Here is a 23,006-nt window from a genome sequence, read left to right on the forward strand (position 1 = left end):
TTAAGTTCTATCAAGAGAGAGGATGGGAGGTACAAGCTTTGATAGACAAGTTGTTAACAATTATACTCCTTGAGTAGCAATGACTCAAAGTTCATGGTCATCGTAGTTAGGGGACAAAGCTATCAATTATTATCATAAGTGATAGATCTCACAACTTTTGCAGAAGTTAGGATGCATCCTTGTTTATTTTTATCTCTGGAGAATTCTTTCTTGATTGTTATCATTTGAATCATACTCAGCTAATCATTCAGATTATCAATTTATTCAAAATAATAAACCCTCAAATGCTCTCAATTGTTTCTACAGTTTCATTCTGTGAGTACCCACGGGTAGGTAAATATCAAAACAAGACATGGTGCACACTCCTTATTCGAAACAGAAAGGATACTCGATTAATACCAATTCATGGATCGTTCGGTTACATGTGATACAATATTTTTGAACCATGATTAATACTTGTATAAGCTTTGTACAATTACGTAACCTCATTGTACCTACCAGACTTTCATGATGAGTCTGCCCCATTTCATGGGATGCAGGTGACAAGTAGACTACTGCTTCAGGTGATGGCACGATAATGCGATAATATCAAGAATTCATTCTCTTTGTTCTTCGCTCTTGAGCACATTTTGACATTTTTTTTAAGAACTTTTGTAAAAAACAATTTATATCCAAATTCTTGCTTGAATCTTTATTGTTTTTAATGATTGTGTAAAAATACGGGCTCAAATCCGAGACATTCAGAGTCCCAATCTATTTGTTGAGAATTTTGTTTGTAACCCGCCCAGAGTTCGCTAACTTGGTCTTTTTGAACTACTATTCTACTGAATTATTATTTTAACTCTGAAAAGGGATTGATTAGAAAATTTTTAAAATTTTCCTAAATTTTACATCTTAAGGTGTTACAGAGAGAGTTAATATAAGAACTACTAATATGGGCATTTTTTACTCTTTTTTGCAAATCCAACCATGTGGATGTGCTTAGCATGGTGAATTTGTTATGAATCAACCATTGGACGTGCATTTTTAATGAAAAAATATATATTTTGAATGTTTAAATATTTATGAAGATTATGAGTCATTGATTTTAAAGCCTTAAAAAAATCTCAATTATGCATCAAAATCGGATGATTCAAGAGCAAGTTCTTATAAAACCAAACATGTAGATCACATCGGTACAATTAGACTCAAGAGAAAAGAAACAAAAATCCATAAAAATTGTGGTTCACACATTAGTTCTCTATATATATAGTACAACGTAGATGCTTGTGATATGCGCTTGATGGGTTTTTTAGGTCTTTTTTCATTTTATTTTTAAATTTTGACCATACATATGTGATCTATGTACTTGATCTTTTAGGGATCAGCTCTTGAATAGTTTGATTCCAACACATGGCTAGGTTTTTATAAGGTTAAAAAAATTAACAGTCTAAATTTTTTTTAAAATTTTCTGGCTCCAAATAGCCCAACACATTTATTGGGTCAAAACTGCGAAAAAACATACCAAAAGAGCATAAAAATCCATTAAGCATGTATCACAAGTACATAATGTTCAAGCACCTCCACTCTGCTCATATATATATATATATATATATATATATATATATATATATATATATATGAGTAGGGCATAGGTGCTTGCAATACGTGTTTGGTGAGTTTTTTAGGTTTTTTTATTTATTTTATTTTTAAATTCAGACCATATAGATGTGATCTATATATATATACTTGATTTTATAGTTATCGGCTCTTGAAGTGTTTGATTCCAACATATGGGTGGATTTTTATAGGGTTCAAAAAATCAACGATCCAAAATCTTTATAAATTTTTGAGGCTCCAAATATCATTTTTTCATCTAAAACACATGATTCAGGTGTGGATTCCTCCTAAATCCACCATGCCCAACACATTTATGGGGTCAAAACCGTGAAAAAAAATATTGAAAGAGCAAAAAAACCCATCAAGCACGTATCACAAATACCTAATGTTCAATCACCTACGTTGGTGCTTGAACATTAGGTACTTATGATACATGTTTGATGGGTTTTTCAAGTTTTTTCATTTTATTTTTAAATTCTGAATGTATAGATGTGATCTATGTCCATGATTTTATAAGGATCAACTTTTGAAGTGTTCGATTCCAACACATGGATGGGTTTTTATAAGGTTAAAAAAATCAACAATCCAAAATCTTTATAAATTTTTGAGGCTCTAAATATCATTTTTTCATTGAAAACACATGATCAAGTGTGGATTCATCCTAAATCATTCCCAACACATTTATGGTGTGAGAACTTTGAAAAAACATCGAAAGAGCCAAAAAAGCCATCAAGTACCTAATGTTCAACGCCTATGCTTTACTCTTTTGACAGTACAGATGTGATCTATGTACTTGATTTTATAGGGATCAGCTCTTGAAGTGTTTGATTCCTACGCATGGATGGGTTTTTATAAGATTCAAAAAACCGACTGTCCAAAATCTTTGTAAAATTTTGAGGCTCCAAATATCACTTTTTTTTTTAAAAACGCATGATCCAGGATTTCTCGTAAATTGACCATGCCCAACACATTTATGGGGTCAGAACTGAAAAAAAAACACCAAAAGAGCAGAATAACCCATCAAGCACGTATCACAAACACCTAATGTTCAAGCACCTATGTAGGGGATAAATGATACCTGTTAAATGGGTTTTTCTATTCTTTGTGTTTTTTTCACAGTTTCGACCCCATAGATGTGTCTGGCATGGTCGATTTACATGGAATTCACACCTGGATCATGTATTTTCATGAAAAAAATGATATTTGGAACCTCAAAAATTTATAAAGATTTTAAAACATTAATATTTTAAATCTTATAAAACCCACCCATGTGTTTGAATTGAACACTTCAACAGCTAATTTCTATAAAGTACATCACATTTGTATGGTTAAAATTTAAAAATAAAATGAAAAAAACATGAAAAACTCATTTAGTTCTTACCCATTACTTTATATATATATATATATATATATATATATATATATATATATATATATATATATATATATATATATATATATATGTGTGTGTGTGTGTCGATATACGGTTAAGAAAAAAAAGTACTTGCCAAGCAAGAAAGACTCCTGGGGGCAGCTTAGGGAGCATAAATTAAAGTTTCTTTTTACAGCACCTGTCGTCATCTTCATTATCATGGTCATTGTTCCATCTAAAAGGCCATTAAGCGTGCCTCCAGCCATCTGTCTCATAATTAACTCCAATTGCTCAATGGTTATTAGGTGCAATGTGACTGTACACTTTTGAACGTGGTGCTGTCCTTGATCACCCACCATCTTTGGGATACAGCCTGTCAGTTGTGGGGCTCAAGAGAAGATTCTGAGCAATCAGGTGTAACAGCGAAGTACGCTCTGCTATCACATTGCACCTGATCTGCCCTCTGCTCCTTCACTCTTGCTGATATACTTGGAGCAGATGCATTCAATAACGTCACCTTAACTGTAGCTCCAACTTAGCTTTCTTTTGTCCAAACCACTCGCCTACCTATGGTGTATCTTGTTACCCCCAATGAGTTCAAGTTCATCCTCAACCTCCTCCTGTTTGTGCAGCTGAGGTTGGTCTCCACATAGGAACCTATATATTGGAGGTCATTCACTTAAACCAACATAGTTCGTAACCAGAGCCCCATTCTATACTCCATTTATCATACTTAGAATGGCAACAAGATTCTTCTCTAAACTCAGCCCTCTTGGTATAACTTCATTTGCAAAGGATGATATTTAAATTCACCTTTGTAGTTTACACACAACTTCACATGCAATACGTCAAACAACACAAGTAATTTCATCCATTGGACTGTTGAAACGCTTCTCTTTTGCCCGACAGAAGAACAAAAATTGGCCATTTCCATCATTGACGAGTATCTCTTCCATATCCAGAGATGATTCTGCCTCTCTCTCACCATGTGACCTCCTTTGACAAATTATCAACCAGTCTCAAACTTGCGTCCTTTTTAATTAGAGCTTTGCTGAAAGTGGTAAGCTCAGCACTATGCATGACTGACACAATCCTTGCATTGGTAACACAAGGAAGCTGACGGATGTCATAGTACAATAATTTAATGATTTTAGAGCTAGAACTACTACTAGTGCAGATCCCTATTGAAATTTATCACAATTATGCAATGGTTTCATAGCTAGAAATAAGAAACTCAGTTCTGGTAGCAGATCGTTGCACGGACGTCCAATGCTTGTTGAAATGGAGCTTGAAAAAGTTTATCCAACTTGTTTCTTATTGGTCAGTCGAATTCTAGTTCATCATTGATATGCGATAAGAGAAAAAAAATGATGAGAAAGGCACGCTTAAGCTAAGAAGTAATGACCCACAAGGCTCTCAACTAGTTGCGGTGACTTGTGAATGTCACCAAGTTGACAAGAAGTCACAAGTTTGAAACCCACGGGTGGCATCCCTTGCGGTAAGGTTGAAGCTGGGCGTATTACCCTGTGGGCAGGAGGAACCTCAAGTGTTTTCAGTTTTGGCTCTTCAAGATCCACTGAACCAGATCAGTTATTGTCCAATATGATTCTGTAAGTCTCATCTTACTGTCTAGCCAACCATTGAGACATGGGTGTTTAGTCAAGCATCAACTGCAAAGATTTTCTAGCTGTTGGGCTTTGAACTTGTAACTGAAGAAAAGATGTTTGACCAGCTACAAATCCATATGCTAGGCTTCCTCAACCATATTGGGGTTCTCCCAAAGCACAAGAAACTTTTGTGCACTTGCCAACCAGAATGTATATATAATTCTGAGGAGCTCACACAAGATCCTGTTTTAGAGCAAAGGAGAGATATGGAGCTTACTTTATAGCCGACCACTTTTTCATCTTAAAAAAAGAAACATATAATGACCCACTAAGTCAATCACTCATTCTCATCTACATGACTTCCAATAATGTATATTCCTGTACAAGCTTTAGGCACCGATAGAGCCTCTTTCTGTTCCTTCTTAACATAAGAATTTTGAAAGCCTATAGACCATGACTGCACACAATAAGATTCTCCACGCAAAGTTATTCTATCATCCCTGAGTTCTATGAAATACTTTACCACGAGTTGACATCTCCTTTAAAGGACCATTATAAGTATATATAATATACCTAGCTTTTTGTACGTGGTAATGTCCTCAACTTATCGCAGTCCACTAGAGAAAAATTCTGTGTTATCTCTTATCAACCCCAGCTTGCCCATCAAAAAAAAAATCTGTTACGATGGCATTTGTGAAGCATGTGCCCCTGGCTATGAAGCCATGAAGGCTCCAGTCAGCTGAACCAATTGTGACCTGGTCAACCAATTTGCCTGCCAACCAAGGCTCCAAGTGGGCTCCATACACAGTTCCAACTTACTTGCCTACTCAAAGGTCGATTCATAGAGAAATTTAACGCGTGACCATTCAATCCTCAAACGAATCTAAGCTCACAAATTTTAATCATTCAATCACAACTCCTAGTACATATCATTGACATCAATGGACGGTGCTATTAAAATCACAGTCTTAAGGCAATGTGAAGAATATTCTAAGAGTTTAAACTCCAGGTTGAATGTAGTAAAAACACGCACACAGACATATACATATATATACCCTACAATATGAACTGGAAATTATTTGAATGAACCACAATTTTCGTAGGTCTTTTGTCCTCTTCTCTTAAATTCAACCATAGGGATGTGAACTACAAGTTTGGTTCATAGGGACCGGCTCTTTAATCATGCAATTATGATGCATAAGGTTTTTTTTAAGGCTTTAAAATCAACCTCTCAGAATCTTCATACATATTGAACCATCCAGTAAAAGCATTTTTTAATAAAAAATACAGTATCCAACAGTCATCATGCCAAACATGTCTGCATTGTCGGATTTGAAAAAAAGATGGTTGAAATGCCGAGAGTTCGCATGTATATATATATATATATATATATATAAAACTTTACACACGTACATCCCAATGATCTTTTACTCTTGGGGGATGTGCATCCTTTTGATTGTCAAATATTTTGTGGCTTTACATAGTACCAAAATCTATAAGGATGGCTACCGTATACCGGAGCATGATTGTTAAGTCCCTCTTGTGTTTCACGCTAAGGGGACTGCATAAGCACGAATGGAGCATACGTGGTTGCCAAATGTACATGAGACCCTGCGCCTTCAACTTTAATTAACTATCATCTCTTATGTACTCCTTTTATATCCTAATTGTAGATATAACAGCATGCGTGCATTTCACTTTATATATATATATATATATATATATATATATATATATAGAGAGAGAGAGAGAGAGAGAGAGTATCCCTGTGGTGGATTCAAATACACCTCTTATTCTAGATCAATTCAAGAATGCATATGTTTCATTGACCGATAGCAACAACTGCAAGGTTCGATTGGTGGTCATGTGGACAACTAAGGCAAAAGTTTCATCGTCATTAATTACCAAACTGTTAGTCGTATCTCTTGGCAATCAATCTACCTTATACTATCAATAGGGAGCCTAAGGGTCAAGTGAGACAGGATGACAAGAACCCCACAAAGCATTTTTTTATCTTTACTCAGAGAAACTGCTCCAGGCAGAGAGACCTAGGCTGGCTCAGCCTGCCGTACTTATAGTCTCTGTCCATGTCAGTATAAAACTCTGAGGGCTTACCACTTCACCCCAGAAAGTTGACAAGGTTTGGCTTGTGCAGGGGTGACGCACATGGGATTTGAACCTAGACTGCTTGTCAAACAGTCTAGGCCCCATTCCACTGGGCCAAAACCCTTGGCTCTAACCCCACAAAGCGTTTGGTAGGGCACACCTCAGGTTACTGCTCAAGTGCCCGGACACTACTCTAGTTTACCACTCATTTTCCTCTTCTTTGTTCAATCAAATGCTTTTATTAAACTCATGTACGTAAAGCTGTTACCTAGAAGAGTGCGTACCACCGCATAGCATGGCAGTATATCACTTATAAAATACACTAGTATTTTTTGGCCACATTACACCGGCTGCAACACACCAGCCAGGATGGATGGTGCTACCCTAACGGTTTTCAGCCAATCCGATGCCGGAAGGATGCAAGTCAAGGAGTAGATTGTTTCAGGTCAACTTGAGTCCAAAATTGTCTCAACTATACTCAGTCAAACATTTTATGGCTAATTATGGGCTGCAGATATGGGTAGAAGGTATCACACCCTTTAAGATGGTATTCACTTCTTCAGTTTCTGGCAACACAATGACTAGAAAATGTACAAGTATATAAGGCTGCCTATACACCATATATATATATATATATATATATATATATATATATATATATATATATATATATATATATATATATATATATATATATATATATATATATATATATATATATATATATGAACAGGCATAATTATGGATGCTCGTGTTAGACAAAGAAGAACCGCTGATAACACATCCAATCAGCAGCACAAAACTAAAGATCTCACAGTTATAATACATATATAAGCTAATATTTGGTGCTATTGAATGCACAAAACCATCGAGCTGTAAATTTAGGTTCAAGCTTTATCAATTCAAGACCACATACATGTGTTCGACATGGTTTGTTTGCTAAGGATCAGACCCTGGATTGCGTTATGTCATTCTAAAAATATGATCTTTTTGAGTTATGAAACTTTAGTGCATTGTGGGCCATTGATTTTTTAAGCCATAAGAAAACATGATTACATGTCACAATCACATATTTTAAATCTCATTTTCTACTAAACAAGCCATGTAGACATCCACATGCCCTGATCTACAAAAAAAGAGAGTGAAAGTTGTGAAAAGAAGGTGATTTATACTCAATAATTTTGTGCCTCCAATAGCACCAAATATCATGTGATATCACCTTTCTTCCATTTTGCTAAGGAATCTGATCATACAAATATAATCTACATTGTTTGCTTTGTTGGAATTGGGGTTAGATTGTCCTACTATAGCATCTGATCGAGTTTGTTATATCAAAAAATTATATGCTTCTCGTCAAGGAAACATGTTCCAAGATGTGAGTCCTAGGAAATGGATTATACTGATCACAAGTATGATGTCCGATTGAGTCAATGCAACTTGCAAACATGATTTCTAAAGGCCTCATCTTGCCATGACCAAATTCAATCCAATATAAATAAATAAATAAATTATATGTATATTAACAGGAGTTTGAACCAAGATTTCTATGAGTTTTTTGTTTTTTTTTTCTTAAAGTTCTATATATGAATGTGATCAAGATCCTTAGTTTTATAGGGTTTAGTTTTTAGATTATCTGATTATGATTCATAAGTAGGTTCTTTGAAGGATTAAAAAATCATTGGCTCAGAGTTTTCATAAGTATTTATAGCATCCAAAAATTACACATTTTTAGTAAAACAAAAACGATCAAACAGTCGTTTATTCCTACCAAATGAACCATGTTGAACACATCTGTAGGTGTGTGTATATATCTAAATAAATAACTATATATATATATAATGACCTACTAAAAACCACAACTGTGATAATTTTTAGTTGTTTTTTATCAAATCCTATAGATATGACCTACATACATTTCATAGTAGAAAACAAGTTTTGGATCATGTGACTTTGACATGCATATAGGATTTATAAGATCTTCAAATATCAACAATGTACCAAAATATCACGAATTATGAAGTTATATATATATATATATCAGAAAAACATGATGCACCGTGTCATTCTTCTGAAATAAACTATGTTGAATACATCCAAATGATGCAGCCTACACCCATAGTTTCCCTAAGGTAACTTAGGTGCTCCGGGATATATATATTATATATATATATATATATATGATTGTGCACTCTTGATTTTTATAGATCTAATCTTCAAAAGCAAAAACTAAGGTCTCGTTTGGATGACGGGTAAACCTGGTTTTGAGAAAACCACGTTTTACTATAAAACCTGTTTTTTAACAAAAATCAGGTTTTTAACATGTTTGGGTGACTAAAAACCTGAAATTCAAGTTGCTGCTCATCAAAAGCTTACAAAAATATAAAAAAAGAAAATTAATTTGGCCATTTTCAGCTAGAATGGTATCGTCTATGCGCTGACCACCCCGGGCAAGAAAGTGGCCAGACGGTGGTTGGCTCTATGAGCAAATAGTGGGAGGAGTTAGTGGGTGATGATGGTGAGAGAGAAGCCACCCCCCACCCTCGATAAACCAGGTTAAGTGGGTGAAAAAACAGGTGGTGGGCTATTTTTCACAAACTGAGTTTTCAACAAAAGTCAGTTTGTAAAAACTTTGTTTTTGTGTCATCCAAACATGCCCAAAACCAGATTTTCTTATGAAAAAATGGTTAATGCCCGTCATCCAAACGCTACCTAACTTTTGAGTCATATTTAATATAAACTATTCACTATTTTTATGTGATAAAATTGAAAACAACATGATGTTTTAAGCATAGTCATTGATATCACCAATGTTTTGAAAATATTGCAATATTATTAGTACTTTAGTTAAGTCAAAATAATATCGGCAAAATATCATGATGTTTTCAAAATATCATAAAAAATAATTATCACGATATTATCACAATATTTTCACAAGAGTTTTATTGTTTTTCTTATTTTTATTTATTTTAAGCCTATATTTTCTTTTTCTGTATTTTTAGAACCTTTTTATTTTAGCAAGAAAAAATAATATAAAAAATGTATTTCTTATTATTTTTATTTTTTATATTTTAAAAGATTTTTAGAATTTCAAATTTTTCTCAAGAAAAACTAACTTTTGTTGAGCTATTATTTTTCACTATCCTAAAGTTTGAAACATATGATATATTCTCCATCGAGATAATTAAACCTACTAAAATGGTAATAAATCATGCCAAAATCATCTGCGTGGTTAGATCATATTTTAGTGGTTAGAACCAAGCAAGCAAGAGTGTGCACCACTATCAGAACCACAATAAATACACACTCTCTCTCTCTTCATATATATATATATATATATATATATATATATGTGTGTGTGTGTGTGTGTGTGTGTGTGTGTGTGTGAGAGAGAGAGAGAGAGAGAGCATTTGCTGCCCTTGTGAGTAAGGAATACCTTAGTCGGAACTCATATGGAGAGGTTGTTTTGACCAAATTTGACCCATTGATGTGTTTATGATGGTCAAAATAGTAGTAATTGGCCATTGGATCATTGTTTTTTAAATTATATTTCTTGGGGTTTGAAACTTTGGTACATGTAGGCCAACTTTTTTACTCTCGTAAAATCTGACATATGCATAAGAAGAATATGATCCAAAGAATAGTTTCTACTCAACTCAAATGTATAGATCACATTTGGAGGATCAGATGTGTAAAAAAAACTGAAAAAAAAATAAAAATATTACAAATTTTTACAAAGAGGTTCCGTATCCATGAGAGTAGCAAACATTATATATATGAAAGCCAAAGAGGGGTTTCTAGGTTGTTTTTGGCAAATCTGACCTTGCAGAATCTTTTGGCATGGTCGATTTGCTAGGAAACTGGGATCATGTTTTTTATAAAAAAATGTAATTTTTTAAGTCTCACATATTTATAAAAATTTAGTTTGTCAATTTTAAAGTCTTATTGATTCTTATAAAATCAAGGTAGAATACATATGTATGGTCTTATTTGAGAAAAACATGTAAAGAAAAAAACCCTTTAAGAGCCCAATAGGATGCCGTAGGCACGGATCCAAGTAGGCAGCTATTCCCTACCCTATGTATAAATCTGGCCACCAAATGTCAAATTTAACCATACAAATATGATTTAACATAATTCATTTACTATGTTAGGAAGTAAAATTAGATTTTTAAGGTAGTTAAAAATCAATCTTATAACTGATAACATAAGGATGCTTTAAAGTAGTTTAAAACATCATGTTCAAAGTCGATTAGTTTTTTGGTATCATAGCTTTGATTTGCGTAAATCAGGTGTGTACTGCCATCAAAAGCAGGACGAGATTTGCCAATATAATAAAAGAATAATATGGACGACCATATCTCAAAAAAAATTAAGAAATATAATTATATATTGTGGGCACAGTGGATTGCACCCTTACAATACCTGACATCCAAGAATGCCATCTTAAAAAAAAAAAATCAGGTGGGCTTGATCCCATCCATTTTCCTGTAATCTCTACACATTCTTAAATACCTGAAAAATAATCATGGGCCCAATCCCACCTAACTTTTCCCTCTAATAAAATATGGCGGAGAAGGTAAGAAAACGAATATTGATATGTCTTGTCTGTTTATTATTCCCATATCACGATCCCTAAAGCTTTCTTTCGTCAAACAGCAAAGCATGGATTTTATTTTTTCTAAATCTAAGGAGAGAGTCTGATGCAAAAACCGAGCACTATTCACGACGAAAAGCAAAAGAAGTGAAACATTGCTTTAGTACTATATTGGTGTCAGCTTCTGCAATATATCATAGCGAACAAGAGAGATAGAGAGACAGTATGTACCTGTGAGTGCTTGGAGTGATTGTTCAATATCTCGACATGCTCGGACGGCCTCTACGGCGTGGATGCGTACGTGTTGCTGGAGTTGCTCTTTGAAAGAACACAGCACCAAGAAGTACTGAGCCTAAAAGGAAAATTAACGCCACAACAGGAAAAAGTATTATGAAGTAGGAAGCAAATTAACGAATCAAGTGTTTGGTATGAAATCAAAAGAATACCAAGAAATTATCAAGCTCTTGTTTGTCGTGGGGTGAGAGCAATTGGTGGTTGGATCGAATGGAGTAGTAGTTGTGGAGGAGATGGTGGGAGTGGGACAGTTGGGAGTCGATGAGGGGGAGTTGGTCGATGGGTGTGGCGACTCTAAGGCAGCCCACATGTGCTTCCAGGAGTTGCTCATAGAGCGGGTGCCCCACAATCTCAGCCTTGAGCAGCTGCTGTTGATGTTGGTCCGACGGCATCTCCTCCCCTCCTCCAAACCTTCCACTCAACAACTCCATCCCTAGTGCTTGCTCTTGCTGCATCCTCTCTCTCTCTCTCTCTCTCTCTCTCTCTCTCTCTCTCTGTATGTTTTGCGTTTTTATGACTCCTGATGGCTGATGGTACTGAGTATCCCTTCCTGGGCGTTATGAAAAAAGAAGAGGTAGAGAGAGAGAGAGAGAGAGAGGGGGGGGGGGACCACAGAGGTGGGATTAATTGAAGCTTTCTTTTGGTGGGATTTTTTTGGGGAGTGAGGTTGTACAAAAAGATGCGGTTTTCTGGTTAATGGGTGTGGTCTCATGGGGATCTGGGAAGGGAGGGTTGCTTTTCTAGGAGGCCAGAAGAAGAGAGGGTAACAGAGTGTCTGTTTTTTTTTTCCTGTACGTACAAGGAAAAATATTGTATATGGGGTTGATGAAAAAGGCTTGGGAGGTGTTACTGTCTATCTGCCCCCTCTATGCTGCGTTTGTCTCTGAGAGGTGGGATGCGGTGGTGCTGCTCCTTCCTTTTATTGGTCCGCGGGAATCTGGATGATTTTTTACGGTATCAACAAACGGCTAACCGAAAACAAAAGCAATATGAGAGAGATAGAAGTTTATTTATTTGAACAATTTACATAAAAGCGCCTAACTTTTAGCGTGTTTACAAAACAACGCTTCATGTTTTCTATTTTACGTTTAACCATTTCAGTTTTGCAAAAATATCTCAAACACCCGCTCCAGCAACGGTGGGCGACGGAAACTATCGGCCGATCGGTGGACTGCAGACGCCGGTTTCTCTCTCTTAGACTACCCATATATCCAATGGCCCAACTCCCCTCATACCTCTCCAAGCTCAGAGTCAGCTTCCACATCCATCCCCACCCTCCACCAGCTTAGCAAGGAGAGTCAAGTAAACAAAATCAGGTGAAGGGAGCAAAAGGTTGATGTCTCTCTTGGCTATAATGCCAACTTCACACCTTGATTCTAGCTGCCATTGATCCCCCACCTTGTATTTCAGGTGTCTCTCTCTCTCTAACCAATGCTCTTCTCACACCCATTTTTCCCTTCAAAGATTGATTTCAGGATGCCCAACCTTCTCTTTTTCAGAACCAAATAACCCACTTAACATTTTATAGTTCGACGGCTCTCTTCCTGGTACCCTAACTTTGCAACAAATTCCTCATCATCTTTCTCTAAAACCAGCACTACCCTACAGAAACATCCCATCTCCATCACAACCTCTAAGAAAAAATAGAAACCTAAAAATGTAAACACCTCAGCTATTGCAATCAGTACATAGAAGAAAACACAAAAACCAAAGTTGTTGCTGTGATTTTTTCGACCACTTATCCTCTGTCGGCCAACGATGAGGAAGCAATCAGGGGTAAATCTGTCTTTTTCGATCACTAACTCACCTTAAACACTGGTTAGAATTAGGGGTGTCAAGGGGTCGGGTTTGGTTCGGACTTAGGTAAAATCAGGCTTGTACCAGATTTTCGGGTATGATAGCAGGTCTGGAATCGGGTTTAATCAAGCTCACTATAAAAAAATCATACCCATACCCGATAAGAACTATATGAACCAAACCCGGACCATAATAGGTAAAACCATATTTTTTATCATTTTTACATTGAAAATAATTGAATGTCTTGATCGGAATTCGGGTTGGGTCCGAGTCCATATATTAATCAGACTTTCAGGTCCAGACCCGGGTCTTATTATTTATCATCGTACCCGAATCTTATAGAGTTTGATTCGGGTCGAATCCAGGTACTCCCGACCCGTTGACACCCCTGACGGTGGCTTGGGGCTGGTGTTTGATATATACTAAAAGCTAGCCAGTTTAATGTAATATAGAAAATATTTTAATGCTGTTTTTGTAAATACACTAAACGTTAGGCGCCTTTTTCTAAATTATTCTATTTATTTCATTGCAGCAAAGAGAGAGAAAAGTCGGTGAGCAGAGCGCAGACTGACGAGACGTTCATATTGGAAAAGGTATACGAGATGCCTTCATCTTCATCATAATACCTCTCTCTCTTTAGTTTAATCATGGTTAGGGAGCAACGTTGTCAGTATCCGTATCGAACCTGTGTCGGTTGGCCAACTATTCCGGTGAATCGGCTACCGATTCACAAGTGAATCATTCTGAATTCAGCCAAAAAAATAATATGTATCAATCAACGTGACACATGTTAAAGATGTTAAAATAATATTAAAATTTTAATTTTAAACTATTTTTTTATTTATTAAAAATAGTCTATTCAGGTCAGTATCTTATCAATTTTATTGTGATACGATACGTTTCAGGCTGATACTGACAACATGGGTGGAAGTGATTCTATGGTTGGTAGGGATGGCAGGGGAAATGGGAATCTGTTCAAACTCATCTCATTTGGGATGGGGATGGAGGACATGAATCAGTAAATGAACCCAGGATAGAGGTGAAAATCAAAATCCATGTAGAGATGAAATTTTGGGTGGACTTACTCTTACCTCTGCCAAATGGGTTCATGATTGATTTACTAAGAATTGACACTTGGATTATTTGATTCTGATGCATGAATAAGTTTTAAAAAAAAATCAATGGCCTACAATTTGTAAAAAATTTGGTAGGCTTCAAATACCAATTTTTCATCCAAAATGCATGATCCTTGAGCCAATTTCTAGTAAATCAATCATACTAAACACATATGTAAAGGTCAGAATTTGGAAAAAACACCAAAAAAAATCTTAGTAAGTAGGGTTAGTAAGTTTTCTATGTTTCTATTTCTCTCTCTACATACGCACACACACATATATATATATATATATATATATATATATATATATATATTCCTTTCCTAACACTAAGTTCTACAACCCCTTTATGTTTTCTCTCCATCTAACGAGTTGGGATGGCAGTAGATCAAGAAAAAATGAGGATCCGATTGAACTCACCCCATTTGAGGCGGAGATGAAAGATATGAAACAGAGAATGAATTAAAGGTGAAAGTGAAAATCAAAACCCATGCAAAGATGAAGGGCAACCTTTTGAGATGGAACAGGGGTGAAGAGCTTGTCCGCCACACCCGCCCCCGTCCACTGCCTTCCCTAATGGTAGAGCTTTTATTTTTTAGCTTTCACCATTATAATATGAATCTTGGAGTTAGGAAATTATCCCTTTAAAGAACTAGAGACTCAAATTGGAGAAGAGTAAATTTATAAAGCTAGGACAGCCCTCTATGTGTTTGAGCCATAAAAGAAAATGCAGGGAAAACTTCATCCCAATTCATGGCTGCTTAAACGCACACCATTTACATATAGAGCTGGCAAAGGAACCTTGAAGATCGCGACTTAGCCGAGTTCCACCGGTAACAAACTTGTTTATGATTGGTTCGTATGGCCGAGTCATAAGCAGCTTATTTAGCATACACGGACAGAGCCTATCTTGGTTAAGAGAAGCCGTATAGATAAATTATATATATTATATTTTAGATATAATATATAAAAAAGAATGCATAAAATATCTATACAAAAAAAGGATGCATAAAAAATATATACACAAAATATGACCCGAATTCTAATCGGGCCTTCTTAGGGTTATAAGGGTTTGGTATGGTGTTTTGGGTCAAACCCGACCCATTGACACCCTATTAATATATAGAGCCAGGTATGATTTGTAAAATTTCATACCAGACCCAGACCCGACCCAAGTTTCGATTAAGATATGTAATTTTTCAATGTAAAAATAATAATTATTATTATTACTTTACTGTGTTTGGTTTGGGTCTGGTTCATGTAATCCTTACAGGATCTAAGTATGGTTTCTCTTATGGTGGGTCCGAATAGACTCGAGTCCGGACCCAATATCATCATCTCAAATGTGGTTTGGGTCTGGTTTCACCTAGGTCAGAACCAAGCCCGACCTGTTGACACCCTAACTATTAAGTTTAATATATGAAATATATATATTTTAAGTATAATATGTAATATATATATATATATCATGTATAAATAAGATGAAATGTTTTTACATGAGTCAGCTCATGTTTGGCTTGTCTCATTCGGGGACAAGCAGAGCTGAAACTCAGCTTGGCTGTACACGAACATGAGCTTAGTCACAGGCTCAATACACTGGTAAACGCAATGAAGGCATCATAAACTTAGTCCAGCATTTAATTAATGTCAATTTCTCCATTCAGCCCCCCATCCATATTCAAACCCCTAGTGTTGATTCGGCTGCATTAATCGCATTGATTCTCCGTATGATTTTCACCAAGACCTATGGGGACTCTATTCCCTCAAATCAGATTGATCATGGTCCTACACAAGATTTAAGCAAAAATGGTCTCATTCTTTAACCTATATTCAAGCTTAAGGCTTTTTTTTTTTCATGCATAGAGCTAGAGATTCATGAATCTCAAATCCTCAGAACTCAAATATATGCATTGAATTTGGCACTTAGCCCACCTTGAGTTTTGAGGTAAGAATCTCATATATATCCACCATAAATAGAGGATACGAAATTCATTTTACGTAGACATTTATGAATATCTGGCACGATGGAGCGGGGTTGTCTGGTTGGAGATACATCTATCGCAAACTCTTGTCTCTTTTTTTTCGTTTTTTTATGACGAATAACCCTTGCCGAAGCGAAGGAAAACCCCGGGTGGGGCCGACGACCACCCTGCCTTACATGGTCCACCTCTAAAAGCTATATAGACACACCTGTGTTATACGAGCAAACTCTTGTATCTCAAATTTGAGTTTTAGATTTGATCATTCGAACACATTCTTTTCTTGTTAGGCAAAGAGAAACCTTTCTCCAAAATCACCGAGCGCACATTGACAGACCTTCAATTGGTAAAATCGTTGAAGTCCCTTCTATCCAACGAGTATATACCTAGCCGTGACCTTACTACAAAGAATGCCCCTTGTAGATTTTGGATCATGGTCCTCCACTCGTCCCATATTAGGTAATAAACTAAGGTTATCCCCTACGTGAAGCCCTCGTGAGAATTCACACGCATTGTTAATATCTTGGACCAGCACATACAGTATGCACGGTAAAACCAAATGTGGAGCACATTTTATGCCGCATCAGTTCATATTAGGTAGGCAACTTTGCTCCAAATATTGCATTGCCCGCAAGTATGTGAGAAGGTGGTAGCTGCAGCCAGATCACATGCCCTATAAAGTCGCAAAAATGACTTTTAGCGGCAGTTAGCAATTAAAGGGTCTTCACTACAAGAAAATTGTTAATTAGCGACGAAAATTTGCGACGGATTTTTTCTGACGCAAATTAGCTAGAGAAAACTTTTTTCATGAATCCGTCGCTAATTAGCGACGAATTAACGATGAAGGTTGTTTCATCGCTAATTAGCGATAGATTAACGACAACAATTTTTCGTCGCTAATTCTCAATACAAGAAAACCATTTTAGCGAGGGAATTTTTTTGTCGCTAATCCGTCGCTAATTAGCGATGGATTAGCGACGGAAAAATTCCCTCGCTAAATCCCTCACTAATTTTCGATTTAAACCGAGCGCGAAATTTTCCCTCTCTCCTCGTTCGAAATTTAAATCGACCGCGCGATTTAAACCGCTATCTCCCCGTCGAAGAGCCCGCTGGAGAGCATGACGGCGATGAGGCAGATTGTTGGAGGACGGCGATGCCGGCGGACGACGACGACGGAGGACGACGACGACGGAGGACGGCGCCGACTTCGAAGGACACAGTTTCATGGAGGACGGCGACGCCGGAGGACGGCGATGACTTCGGAGGACGCCGTTTCACGGAGGACGGTGACGACATCGGAGGACTGCAACGGTGATGACGGAAGACAGCGACGAGTTCGGAGGACGCCGTTTCACGGTGGATGGCGACGAGGCTGAGCGATTGTTGGAGGAAGGCGACGTCGGTTCACGGAGGACGGCGATGCCGGAGAGCACCGGTTCACGGAGGATGATACAAGTCTGTGAAATCCCTGTCGGGTGCGGTATAAGTCTGGCTTATTGCTGCCGGAATACCGCCCGACAGGGATCAATTTTTTTTTATTTTTTTTTTTAAATTTAGCAACAGATTAGCGACGGATAATGTCTGTCGCTAATCTGTCGCAAATTTGCGACGGAATTAACGACAAATAAGTTTTTTCGCCAATTAGCGAGCAAAAATTCGCGATGGCCTCTATCCATCGCTAAGCCGTCGCTAAACTGTTTAGCGATGGCTTAGCGACGGATTAGCGACGAATTTAGGTCGTCGCTAATCCACAGGTTTCTTGTAGTGCTTTCAACCATGGCTAAAGGCTTTTTTGGTTGGAAAAGAAATTACAAGGAGACAGACGTCATGTGGGCGTGCACCCACTCCTGGTTAGCTGAGAATGTGGTAGGCAGCTACCACACACTCTCTCTTAAAAGGCAAGCTTGGGGTTAGGCAGACCCCATCACAAGGAGATGTGCACTGACAGCGCCCACCAACCATGTGGAGCCTAGCTATGAAGGGGGACCGTCAAACCAAAAGAAGGTCCAAAATCTACAACCAATGATGATCTTCGGTGTTCTTTTTCTAATGATAAGTTTTTTTTATCAATCAAGCTTTAAAAATTAGATTTTTATCTTTTATTTAGTAAGTGACATGTTTTAGATTATGAATTTTTTGATGTCGATTCTTCACTTTTTGAAAAACATGTTTAGATGTTATAAAGTCTTCACATAAAACATATTTCTTACTAAATAAATTATAAAAAACAAATATAGAAGGTTTGATTGATAAAATGCTCAAACTTTTGAACCTTTCTTTAGTTAGATTGTCCCTCTATTTCTCTCTTTATATATAGGGTAATACATTTATAAATGAAAGATGCTAATCTAAACATGTTAAATGGAGTTTTTGGATCTTTTGTTATTTTTTTTTTCAGTTTTGACCCCAGAAATGTGTTGGGCACAGTAGATTAATAAAAATCCACACCTAAATTATGTGTTTTTGATGGAAAAATGATATTTAGAGTCTGGTTTATAAGATTTTGAGTCGTTAATTTTTCGAACCTTATAAAAATTTACCCATGTGTCCGAATTGAGCACTTAAAAAGCTGATCCCTATAAAATCAATTTCATGGATCACGTAGACAGGATTTTAAAAAAAAATACCAACAACCCATATATATATATATATATATATATATATATATATGTAGCGCTCTCTTACATGATAATAATACTGTAGATTATGGTGGAGCTGATGACGTGCCATGTAAGGAACAGTGATTATGGTAGGACAGCTGGTATTTGTCGTTTTGTAGGCCGAGAGATGCGGACCGTCAGATGGTCCCCCACCCTTACGGCCTTACCTCCGACTAGGTTGCGTCCACGTCGATCTTGTCTTTTACCCTCAACCTTTTTTTTCTTTTTTCTTTTTTGAATTTTCATTTTTTTTCAAATAAATATTGCACAACAGAAACCCAAAAAGTCAATCCGTCCACCAATCATGAACTGAGGTGTCTAATCTTTGTTGCCTCCAAGTAACGCCGTTTCTCTGGAACCAACACGGCGTTTAGGTGACCGTTAATGCCGGCGTCCCTTTGGGTTGGTGGGCGTGGGCCCCACGGGGGAACCCATGCATGTGATGGCCATGATCGTCCTTTGTGTAGTTTTACTGCTGGGCTCCCCCTCCCTCCAATAATGCTTCACTTCTCTCTCTCTCTCTCTCTCTCTCTCTCTCTCGTGTTCCCATCATGTATTAGGCTATGTGACAAATATTGCCAGAAATTGCCTGAAAGTTTAAAATAGCATTTTTTTGAGCTGTGATAAATATTGTGATATTTATGCTTTTTAAAAGATATTTATAGTGAAATTTTTTTGAGATTTTTATTTTTAAATACGTTTCATTTATTTATTTATTTTATAAAAATTACTTTTTTTATTTTTTATTCCAAAGATTTTACTGAAAAAAACATGAGATTTATGAAAAAAATTCAAAAATCTCTCGAGTTTTTTGCCTATCGAGATTTTGCAGTTTTTAAGTTTTTGTCACTATGGTAGTGGTAGGATCCTCCTCGATGTGGCTTTAGCTAGTTAGCTGCCTGGTCTCATTCAATAGTAGAATATCTATCGCTCTCATATGAGTGCCCTACTTTGTTTGATCCTTCTCTTGTTTTGGACACATGGTAAATTGGGTCTGTGATACTTTTTCTCTTCCCCGTATCCTCGTGATCGTTTATTTTGTTGATTTGATCGGTTGGTGATGAAACTAGTAGCCGTACGTATACACATATTCAAATATGTTTGAAAGAGAATTTGCCCACATGCATGTCCAACTAAATACGAGGTGCAACAATTATCAATTTTCAAGCATATGATGATGATGATGATGATGATGATATTGGATGAAGATGTCTCAATTCATGTACAACAAGGCATTAAGAATTGGTGGACCTGGTAATCACTAGCCTCTCTTTTGCAAATACACATTACTTGTTATGATTTGAAGGTTCATTGTGAGGTTGACTGATCGACTTTGGAAGTGCATATATATTGACGTTGTGCAAAACCATGGGTATTATGACATTTAGAGTGTGTTTGATTGCCTGGGATCTTAGATCTAAGCTCATTTGAGACTTAAGCTTTTAATTAGATCTTTTCAGGATCTGAGACGCTAAGATCTAAGAACAAATCTTAGGTCCTGTCCGATTATCTTAGTTTAAACTTTTATTAACTAATTACAACATGGTTGAGTTGATGAGTATATAGCTTTTCGTGGATGATTATTTATGATGGTTGATATGTTGCACTATCCATTGCTTGTTACATTTTCTTATAACCAATTCTACAACAACTGTAGTAAAATGAAGCATGCAATTCACATGTTAAAAAGTAGATTTCTCTTTTGGCCGTGTCCCTTTCACTTGATTCAAGAAAATTCTGATTGTTTTCAAACATGAAATTCACATGTTAAGGACCACTAGATATATTGTAACCATAGAAGTGAAAAGCTTTGTCTTGGGTGTGCTGAGCAATGTTGAAGTTAGTTTGAGTGAAACTATCAAATTTTCTGGGGGACCGCCATATGTTGAACTGTATCACCTGTCCCATTTGCATTTGGGATTCACCATTGATTTTTTAAACCAAAAAGATGCACGCTGATGAGGGCTTAGTCACGGGAGTTCTTTTACATATATGAGCGAAGGTCGTCCGTATGGTGGTACATTTTCAAAATAGTTTCAAACTGCTTGCACTTTTCTAACCTGCTAGTGAGTATCAAGGAGGAGCAAATTTTTTTACTCACTTATTGATTTTTTGCCAGTTGCATTACCCTTAAACAAAAAAAAAAAAAAAACACATTACATTTAAGTGAAAACATGATTGGTTTTATGCAGTCATGAATTCATTTAGTTTACAATGATCTTGGCATGTATGCTTATGGAGTAAAGGAGACGGGCTATACTCCTGTTTTAGTCATACATTCTTATTTAATCAAGGCAGTTGATAACTAGGATAATACTGTAGTTACCTAAATTTTGACCATTTTTAACCAAAAAAATTTGCCCTAGAGGCCAATCTCATGTTGCCATGTCACCTGGCAAGCGGTCAAAATGTTTTGAGTCAAAACTTAGCTCCAGAACCTCATTTTCATTCCAACTAGCATTTTCACCTTAAAATCATAGATTTTAATTCTTCAATTTAAAACTAAATTAAAGTGCAATATGTATTCTTTTCAACGAACTCAAAGTTGCTCAAATTTGACATCGAGGTAAAGAGTTACAAGCTTCATCACAAAATAACCTAACATGTCTACAAGCAGGGACCTGAACCAATGTTGTTAAGTACCTGTGCTTTGAGGAGTGAAGTGCAAGCCTCAGCTGCGAGATGAGCCTTCATGCCTCGAGGCGCAGCATTGAGGCATTGCGGTTTATGAGGTGTGCGCCTTAGTGTTTGAGGTGCACGCCTTAGTGTTTGAGGTGCACGCCTCGCTCAAGGTATGTGCATTGAGGATGAGCGCACACCTCATTTACTAAAAAGGTATTCACTTAAAAAGGTAATGTTTCATGTATTCACTTAACATGAATTATGTTGGCAAGTGTGTGCATTAAGGGCAACATGCCTTTTTCATTTTTCTAAAAGTCGTTTAATCTTCATTTTCTCGCTTTTTGGTCTCTCTCTCTCTCTCTCTCTCTCTCTCTCTCTCTCTCTCTCTCTCTCTCTCTATATATATATATATATATATATATATATATATATATATATATATATATATCGATTCTCAGAATTTTGTGTTTTAAAGATTCTCTTTTCAAGCAAACGAACCCTAATTCCGAGTTGTTTGGTTCAAACGTCCCTTGTTGTTCATTAAAAGGAAGTTTGATTTGGGGTTTTTCTTCTAGTGTTGCATATCTTGCTCTTTTAATTTGTGGCATGAATGGATGTAATTTCTCTTGTTTCTTATGAAAGTTGCAGGTTGTTTGTTTTTTTTCATTGTTTGGCCTACAAGACATTGTATTCCAAATGGTGATTGCAAATCTACTAAATGCATAAGTTTCTCATAGCTCCTCATGAAAAGATGCAAAACATTATGTAGAACTTTGGAGACAAGTTCCTCTAAATATCGAGCAATTTCTCGAACCTCCTACACTATGTTATAGGTCAATGTGCTCTTGTGGTGACCAACCAATTGTTGTTGGTTTGTATCATTGATAATTTTTATTGCTTAGGATAACCCTTCCATCGGGATTTGAATTTCCACATCTTCATTTCTAATCCATCTTCCTTAATGTGAATTTTTATAAGACAAGAAATACTTTGCAAAGTTTTTCAAAAAAGATCCAATTTAACTGTAAAACTTTTTCAAATACCATGGCATTGATTGGATCAAACTCAACTTCATCAAAATTGATTGGCTTATATGAATTCCCGGGCAAGATTTGCTTAACAATGTAAGGTGCTTCCCAGTTTGGGCGCCACTTTCCTTAGAGTGAGGTGATGCGTGCCTGGGCCTAGAGTACAAACTTTTGGGCAAGGGTTAGGCTCGGTTAGGTCTAGTCAAGGTCAAGTAGGCTAACTCGAGTAGACA

At 36.6% G+C, this 23,006-nt stretch overlaps 1 protein-coding gene across 2 annotated transcripts in view; it reads right to left on the reverse strand.

Annotated features, from left to right (window-relative positions):
- Positions 1-12,440, reverse strand: part of LOC149836017 (homeobox protein HD1-like) — a 30,596-nt gene extending 18,156 nt beyond the window's left edge. The window contains exons 1-2 of one of the 2 annotated variants that reach the window (XM_090008923.1): positions 11,725-12,440; positions 11,510-11,630 (exon numbers count right to left, since the gene is read on the reverse strand). In XM_090008923.1, coding sequence (XP_089865049.1) covers positions 11,510-11,630; positions 11,725-12,027 — 424 coding nt within the window. In that variant the 5' untranslated portion in view covers positions 12,028-12,440. The remainder of the gene's footprint in view (positions 1-11,509; positions 11,631-11,724) is intronic. The other variant, XM_090008925.1, reaches the window with a different exon arrangement.
- Between the last annotated feature and the right edge of the window lie 10,566 nt (positions 12,441-23,006).

The sequence above is a fragment of the Nuphar pumila genome, chromosome 6 (genome assembly GCF_984573655.1).
Source record: "Nuphar pumila chromosome 6, dmNupPumi1.hap1.1, whole genome shotgun sequence".
Lineage (NCBI taxonomy): Eukaryota > Viridiplantae > Streptophyta > Magnoliopsida > Nymphaeales > Nymphaeaceae > Nuphar > Nuphar pumila.